Source organism: Sinocyclocheilus rhinocerous, unplaced genomic scaffold, assembly GCF_001515625.1.
Source record: "Sinocyclocheilus rhinocerous isolate Xijiao unplaced genomic scaffold, SAMN03320098_v1.1 scaffold2117, whole genome shotgun sequence".
Lineage (NCBI taxonomy): Eukaryota > Metazoa > Chordata > Actinopteri > Cypriniformes > Cyprinidae > Sinocyclocheilus > Sinocyclocheilus rhinocerous.
Window position 1 is genome coordinate 433023 of NW_015626361.1, and position 9484 is coordinate 442506.

General features: G+C 37.4%; 1 protein-coding gene across 1 annotated transcript in view; it reads right to left on the minus strand.

Moving 5' to 3' along the window:
* Window positions 1–8578, minus strand: part of LOC107711659 (parkin coregulated gene protein homolog) — a 110016-nt gene extending 101438 nt beyond the window's left edge. Inside the window, exon 1 of the mRNA XM_016516681.1 lies at window positions 8385–8578. Within this exon, the coding sequence (XP_016372167.1) occupies window positions 8385–8477 (93 nt within the window). The 5' untranslated portion in view covers window positions 8478–8578. The remainder of the gene's footprint in view (window positions 1–8384) is intronic.
* Between the last annotated feature and the right edge of the window lie 906 nt (window positions 8579–9484).

A 9484-nucleotide genomic window follows, 5' to 3' on the forward strand; every position in this document is an offset into this window, starting at 1 on the left:
ACAATACCAGGAAGGATAAGGCATACCAAAAGATTCTTCCCAAGATGCCTTGCCAGAGAAGATATCAGGTGTGATGTGGATGAGAACATGTGGCCAAATGCAGAAGACCAGGCAGATTACATTACATTTATTTTAAATTTTTTTATTCTTCTGTGGCTTTTTCTGTTTGTATATTTTGTATTTTCACATAATAAATGACAGCTATATTGTACATATTTATTTTGTTTTCTTGCATTCTTGTTTTCTTTTTAGTTTTTTTCTAATGTCCTGTTGCAAATAAAGCCTTTACTGCAGCAATTCTGTCTCTGTCTTTTTCCCCCCATAAACCAACCGTTCATTAAAACTACTCTGAGATGGGTCATTAAATTTTTGTATTGAATTTCTGCATTTCAGATAATTAACACGGCCAGTTCGTCATTAGTGATTACACCATTTATCCAATCAGCACAAGAGAAAACTCCTATAAATAAATAAGTACGTCCTACCTTTGTTATCTCTCGACTTTCAGCATCCCTCCGCCACCCCGACCCTTCAGCCAGTTTCTACCCCAGCATGGGGAGAAGCACTCGGGGGAGCGCTTTTGAGCCGGGCTGAACACTAAGCTCGAACCCCTCTTCCCAGACAGGGGGAGGGTGCCCCGGGCTCCGGAGTCTTGCCGAGCTCGGAGCTCTCTCCCTGGACAGCACGCCAAATACGCATAACCTTTATTTAATTATAGTGTGAACTCGTGAAATGACTTCTGTTGTGATCTGGCGCTATAGAGAAAATAAAAGTAAATAAAATTAACTTGACCTTCAAGGGGGCGGGGCGCCGCCTAATATAATGGCACTGATAAATTACTATATAAATAAACGTGACGTGACTGGACTTTACTGGAGTACTGAACTGCAGAGCTCGTGCAACATCCACATCGCTGTAATCAGATGCGTTTTAAACTGCTGCTTTCTCACCCTCTAACTCGTCACTGTCACTCATATCAGCCTCATCTTGGGCATCACCGTCACTCTCACTGAGACACCAAACCTGTTGAAAACTCACATTTATATACGATTGTAATTTTACTCATACAAAGCCCATGTTATTAGAAGGCAGTTAGTAGGCAGACACTGTATTTTTGGAAGCACAAGCTGTTTTTGCTGTTACAAAAAGCACCAAAAATGGATCATGAAACAATGAGAACAAGAGGAGAACAATGATGGACAGCAAGGTTTTTACTGAATAATGACTTAGTCGTGTGACGTACATGAGATTTAAACAGATTACAGAAAAAGCATACAGTATCTCAGCTATTACATTCTGAAATTTTTTTTTAAATATAGCCTAGATGGCATTTTAACAGAGAACTTAATTTAAAGAGGCAACGTCTAACAGAGTGCCACTTTTTCTCAACACCACAGAAAAGGTCACAGAGAGCCCGAGAGTGACACGCGCAAACATTCTTCTGAGTTCTGCCCATTATCCATTCATCTTTGGATGAAAAGCAGCTTTTTCATAACAAGGCACTTTTGGAGATAAACTATAAAGCCCAAAAGAATCCACAGCTATCTAATTTTAAAGTAAGAAAGCATTTAGAAGTTTGCATGCATGCAGCCTCTAAAGTACTAATCCACAGTTTCATGTTGCTGTTTGAAATGTGAAATACACAAGGAAAGGGGAAAAGGGGAAAATTATGCAGGCAATAACATTTCCAGATGCTATGTGTTCAGTCAAGGACCTTCAGAGCAGAGAGGGTGTTTGATTAATAGAGCATCAGTGCTGAGATGCAGCCCTGCGAATGACCTTCACATATCCATTTCTCCATCAGACATGACAAGCAGATGGATGGATGGAGACAGATGGGTACGTGAATGGATGGATGAATGAATGGATGGATGGGTGGATGGGTGGATGGATGGAGACAGACAGGTACATGAAAGGATGGATGGATGGGCGTACAGATGGACAGACAGATGGGTGGATGGATGGATGGAGACAGCCGGGTACATGAATGGATGGATGGATGGATGGATGGATGTACAGATGGACAGACAGATGGACGGATGGATGGAGACAGACGGGTACATGAATGGATGGATGGATGGAGACAGACAGGTACATGAAAGGATGGATGGATGGAGACAGACAGGTAAATGGATGGATGGAAGGATAGTACAAGTACATGGACAGATGGACGGATGGATGGATGGATGGATGGGACAGAAAGGTAAGTGGATGGATGGAGACAAACAGGAGCATGGATGGATGGAAAGATGGAAACAGACAGATAAACAGATGGATGGAATTAATGAATTAATGAATGGAGACACTGGTGGAGTGACACATATTAGATTGCAGGTTAGTGGTTTTGGGCCTCTGGCCTGTCCAGCTCTAGAATAAACTGCAAACAAAAGGCTTCTCAATGATTGGACCTGTAAGAACATCTACCGACTGCCCACGTTTCCCACTCTAAAAGTAGGTGAAGACCTCCACGTGAAAATATAAAATGTTCTTCCAATCATCCTCTGTGGCAGGATAAATGGGAAAGAAGAGGCTGATGTGAGGCCTTGTATTGATTCAGTTTCTATGGCCACAAATACCTGGCAGTATAATAACTAAGCCTGTGTTCTTCAAGATTCACAGCTTTTAAGGCATCAAATGGCCTTGCTGTTATCAGCAAATCATGCTGCTCCCCACACAGGCTGGCTATACATCTACGACAGCATGAAAGGACCAGAGAGAGAGGTAGATATTAATAGTTTTAGAGGCAGATCTCAGGCCAGTGGTGTGTGCTGAAGCGATGCTAAATGTCCAGGAATGTAAGTAGCTGGGTTATGGAGGGCCCTTGATGGGGGCTTTGTTTTTGTTTGACCTGCAGAAAGTAATAAAGTCACTGTCTGTGTCCAAGAGAGAAGGTACTTGCATTGCTGCCCAGTAAGACAATTTTATACATTTAGGCTTAATTGTATACATCATTCTTGGCCAAATTTAATAGTATTAAGTTTAATAATATTAAATAGCCAGATGTCCACAACAAAATATATGGGAAGTATTTTCTCTTTAATAAGCCCATTTTTTCATCTTTAATTATGTGTGATTATACACATTTTATAATTTGCATTTAACACTGTTTTAGCCTTCTGTCTGCGACCCTATAAAGTAGTTAAAGTTTCAAACGGGAGAGCAGAAACTCTAAAAGGGGGCAGATCAAAAGGTTAGGCCCCTTTTGGATCTCCTGACTGCAACTATTTTCCTCTCATCCTATCAGAACATACCTGTTGTGACCAAATTTTCGGTCACAACCCACCAGTTGAAAACCACTCCACTAGATGTAACAAACAAGGCTCTTGAAATAAATGTAGGCTACGCTTGTAAATTTACACTCTCCTCTTTGAGATCTACAGAACTTAACACACTCTTGACTGTATAACCTACCAGAATGCACAAATATCAAAAAGCACTCCTCTACCAAACCCACTCGTTCACAACAAGCATCAAAGTAAATACTCCCTGGCTGTGTCAGTCATTAATTTACACAGTGAACAGACAAAGAAAAATGAAGGAGAATACAGAATGACATGAAAAAATATTCCAGTCTGCCTGCCTCTGTCTCTTTCTCTTTCTGGTGCAATCACTAACAGTAATGAAAGGCATCGTGTAATCGATAAGACAGCGCTCGAAGATTAACTGCTGGTGAGTTTGACAGGAAACGTATGTGTATGTAGATCTTTCTAATTTTTTGAAAATGTGTGTGCACGTGGAAGTGCACACGCCACAGTCTGAATGACATGCTTTGTTGTATAACAAACTTAGCAGAGTATTCCTCTGCCTTGCATTTCTAAGCAGACGGAGAGGTATGGGAGATATTAAATGTCTCCAGTGATGAGCTTGCCATCAGAAAGAGGATGTGACTATTGGATGAATCAGCCTCTGACTCTTCTACCTCTTATAAGATGAGCAACACACCTCTAAATGTTTAATGCAGCCAGTAGGATATGTGGGCTGCTGTGTTAATATGCTGTAGATTAGCAGCTTTGAAAGTAGGACCGATGTATGATGATAATCTCCGCTCTATTAACAGACAGCGAGTTATTTCTGCCATGGGCCACATTTGGTCCAATCAGCCATCCAATTTTAACAGATTTATAATCAAGAATCTTTGTTAAAGAATTCACAGTACAATGGGATGGTTTGCCAAAAAAATTAAAATTCTATCATCACTTAGGGGCCATTCACACAAAATGTATTTTTGTGTTTAAAAAACATGACACCCAGGGCAGTGGAATGGAAAAAAAATGCTAGGTCTAATGACAAGTTCTTTAAAAGTTTTAACATTTTAAATTTCAGCACCGTGTTTTTATAATTGTCAAATACATCAATCTAGCACATTTACATGGAAATACAATAGTTCTGTGTGAACGGACTCTTACTCACCCTCATGTTCCAAATCCAAACCCATATCATATTTTTCTGTGTAACACAAAATTACATTTTGAAGAGTGTAATGGTTATGATTTTTGCATTCAATTAAAATTAATGGGGAGTTTTTAAGCTTCAAAAAGGACATAAAACCACCATTAAATATCTTCAATGTATCCCAAAAGTATTTCGAACAACTCTGTGCGCAACAAGAAGCAGAAAAGGAATAGCCTAGTTCACACAAAAATAAAAATTCTATCATCATTTATTCCCTCAGAATAGGGCATATGAGTCCTGTGAACTACTTTTATAATGTTTCAGGTGCTTTTTTTGTGCTTTGTGGAGACTAGCAAGCCACCGTCACTACCCAAGTCACTATATCCACATTTGTTGTATCCACTTTATTTTTCAATGCAGAGTAAGCTATTTCCTGTGAATGTGCGAGACTTCTGATTCATTAGCTGCTAGGTAAATAACTAGAGGAATAACAAAGTCAGTTAATGTTAAAACAATTTGCACTACAAATTAGAGCTGGGCGGTATGGCGGTATATATCGTTACCGCGGAATAAAGTGTCTATCGTTAGAGATTTTGCTATATCGTGTATTCCGCGGTATCAAATATATCTGCGCAACATACTGCTTAAATGTTATATCCACCTTTGAGTGATAAGGAAACATGCATGAATGAGAAAATAAAGAGTGATACACTTGATCGAGTTATTAAGTGCAATAACCAGTGACAAAGAACTCAATGCGATGCTCGCACTGACTGACACACACACGAAGCACAACTCAGAAAGCGCCTCTCAGACAGCATGCGATCGCGAATTTGGGACGTGCATTATGTTTAATAAAGTTATTAAGTGAAAGTGAAAAAAGCTCAATCCACTGCTCGCGCTGACTGACACACAGCCGAAGCGCACGCACTGAAAGCCCCTCTCAGACAGCATGCGATCGCGAAAACAGATCTCTTTCCTGTTTTATTGTGCTTGAATGGTCAAATAAGCACTCTGTTATGTCATAATGCCCGTCATGTGGAGTACTGAAGTAAACACAGTCGGTTATATGTTAAATAAATGTTAACAGTTGGGTGAAAACCGGATGTGTTTCAATATATTGGTTTGGTCTTAAAGGGACAGCAGCCTTATTCACCTGCTGCTGTCTGTCATTATTAATGTTAATCATGTTTGATTGATACAGTGAAGACTATGCAGTGTTTTATTTATACACTTTATTCAATTTCTGTAATATATCTTACTACATGTTAAATAAACCTAGCCTACTGTAGCTGAATAAATTAAAAGTTTATTTCATATTTATTTGTTCTGTTGTGCTTGTAATTTGCTTCTTTTTCTTAATTTTAATAACAAAAATAAAATAAAAATAGCTATATCAAGGTATATATCGTTATCATGAAATAACATTTATCATACCGTGAAATAAGATTTTGGTCCTATTGCCCACCCCTACTACAAATTATCTGTTTATAATTATGATAATAAATTAAAATAATATGATAATAATATGATACCAAATACCAGTTTGCCACATTAAGCAGCATAACTGACTGCTACATACAGGTAAAACAAGGCTTCTTCACTGAGGAAAGAAATTCATACAGGTTTGGACTGACATGAGGCCGAATACATTTTAGAATTTAAATGTTTGCTCAAACTATCCCTTTAATGTTTTGACCTAAAATTTAACACAATATTTTACCATCAAAACTATCCTTATGACAACTTTGTTTCCCTAGAGGTGAAGTGTGAAGAAAACTGCTTGGTCCAAAATATATTCGCACCTTCTGAGCAGGACAATGAGCAAACAAAACAGCTGTTTAGCTCCAGGAAAGACTTATAATTTAAACTTAAGAGTGAGCTGGTTGTCATACTGATGTGAGTTGATGGCTATAATGAGGAATAGTCATAAATTAACAGACATGCCCTCAACAACACTCAGCATCTCCTGTGAGGGACTGCAGTCTAGATCACAACCTTAATTAGCACATGGGGGAAATTTAGGTCAGTTTAAGCACAGGAGCGAGGGTCTAGCCATGAGTTAAGGAGGGTAATTAATTAGCCACATGCAGATACTAAACAGGCTCATTAGTGAAGTGACTGTGGGCTAAAGGACATTTGTGTGTCTGTGCATGTGTTAATAGTTGTGAACATAAAGACGCAAAATAAATGAACACAATCCATGTTGTGAAATAGCTCATTTCATGGTGTGTAGATGTAACAAATGCAACTCTTGTAGGACAAAAAAAACTGAATGCACATTATATATAATCTGTCAGTCTATTTCGTAAATCCATGCTTATGTCCTTATGTTTGAAAATGCTCCTCTCAACTATTGCACAGATTTAGTCTAAAATAAGAAAATATTATCTTTCAACAAGGCGATAAGAGCTGCCAGTTTAAACTGATGGGCTTTTATACTTGTTACGGGAATCTAATACATCTTCATCTCTGGCCAACTCAGACGCTATCAAGAGACGGGCCCATTTTAGGCAATTATACCGCAGCCTGCACTGATGGGGGTGAGGTCGTGCAGGCATGATGAGAATGATGGGTAACTGTCAGCTGTGTGGTGAAAAATAGGATCCATATTGTATTAAAATAAATGTCTAAAGCAAGCAGAAACTCCATTTTGAAGTGACAGTTTGTTTTGTAGATGCTAGTATATGTGCAAAAAGAAAAATAGAAAAAAGCGAAAAAGACAGACGTAGAGAAGAACGTACAGTAGTAAATCCAGGACAATGCTGCAAATCATGACCAACCTGTTCAAGTTAGAATGTTACTCTTTGTTTTCCCCACTCAGAATAAAGACTATATAGACAACAAAAATATCAGTGCATGGGAATAATGCATCATGATTCATGTATCCAATGTCTGAGTCAGTTCATGAAATCACTAATGACCTGTGTTAATAAATGTAACAGAAATGTAATTTATGAAACAAATCTCATCTGAATAGTGTTTTTAAAACAGTAAGACATTAAACCAGTTACAATTAAAACATTAAAACAGACACTAAACCATTAACACAGGTATAAGTCGCATTAATATAAGAAGAACATTAATACAGAACACTAGCACTAGGCCATTACACAACAAATCGTTCAGTTTGCTTACATATCTCATATTTTTCGTTCATTTTCGAAGGATGCACCCTCCGGAAGTCGCATTTGTCGGCTGCATACGTCATTAAAGGGGTCATATGATGCTGCTAAAAAGAACATTATTTGGTGTATTTGGTGTAATGAAATGTGTCACTGCATTCCAAAGTAAGTCAATAATTCATGCCAATGCAATAATTCAAAGAATAACAGTCAACTTTTTTATAATTGTTTATAACGGTTACTTAAAGGGATAGTTCACCTTGCTGGTCCCCATTGACTTGCATTGTTTTTTGGGGGGGTTTTTTCCATCCTATGGAAGTCAATCAATAGGGACCAGCAACTGAAGGTGAGCAAATAGCATTCGAGCTGTGAAGAAACATTTCATTGGTTGGACATATACTGAACGAATACGCCCACTGTACTAAACAAGTCTAAACAAGACTCCGAGAGGCACAGAATTAGACATCTTTTTGGTGAACGAAAATAATGAACAGGTATATCTAGTAGTGAACGAACTGAATGAATAAAACATCTCTTTTCGTGACCGTCAAAAAGATAGACTAGCTCACAACAAGGAAAATTAATGATTCATTAACACAAGACATTCACTTGTCACCACCTGGCGTAATGATGGTGAACCGACTTAAAAGAATCGAGTCTTTAAGATGAATCAAAATCCCCAGCAACGATTGTAATCCTTTGATGCAGATGGAAAAATAAAGTTTACAGCAATACTTAATGCTTGCTGGAAATACTTCTGTTGTGTATTCATCTGTGTTAATTATCACACGTGTCCCGTATATTTTTAGTGTTTAACTTAAAAAAAAAATACTTAAAAACAAGAATAACAAATCAACACGCACTCACCACTGAATTCTTCATGGTGGATTTCACTGTAAACCCTTCCGTTTTCAGTTCTCCTTTAGCCAAAGGATGAAATGTTCGCATTTTCGTACACATTGCTAACTAAACAGTTTCAGCTCAAAAAGAGCAATACAAATTAAAAGACTAAAACTGTACGGAGAACACCTGCTAACTCAATGGCGTCGCATTAGTGCTTGTCTGTTAGGGTTGCCAAGGACTCACTTGAGGACGCGCTGCGGTTGCTATGGAGGGTAAAAAGAAACCCGGATGTTCAGCTCGCGCTTTGTAGTCGTTTATCAAACGTCATTAAAAATGAAAGCAAGATTGGAAATTATAGTGTAGCAAAATTATAATCAATATTGTAAACTAAAGCATTATGTTCCAGTGATATATATGAGTGCATGAGGCATAGATTTTCTCAGCGCATCTATCTTTTATTCAGTATAATTAGATTTTGTTTGTCCAATAAATATTTTAAGGGTTTTTGGTTTGGTTCACATTTGTAGTTTTAAAAGTAGACGTGTGAGACCAGTAAAACAGCAAATAACATCTTACGTGTCTGTCCTGGGACAATTTTTAAGGGTCTAATGAGTACTGTAGTTCTCAACCTTTTTGACAATATAACTTTTGTTATTTAATTTAACTATAAAATGCAGTCACACATATGCTTCTTTGATACTTAATGAAAAATATTTTTGACATTATACTGAAACAAAATAAACAGTTTTTTGTACACATGACAGTTTGGTTTCTATACCCTAAGGGGGAAAAAAAGAAACAAAATGCAGAAATGTCAGTGTACATTGCATTGCATGTTTGTTTTTTGTTTGAGTTTTTTTGTTTTGTTTTTTGTTTGTTGTTGTTTTACATTTGAAGTTAGATTTTTAAAATAAGAATATATTTAATATTACATTTAGTAAATATTAAAATTAATCATTTATTTTAAATATTATTTTTAAAAGTAATACTATAATAAATCAATATAAATATTAATTTAAATAATTTTTGTTCATCTTTTGGCCCACTTAAAAGTTTCCTGATGCCTCTCTCTAGTGGATCTCAGGTTGAGAGCTGACGTATTCGCCCTAGGGCCTCCCTCATCA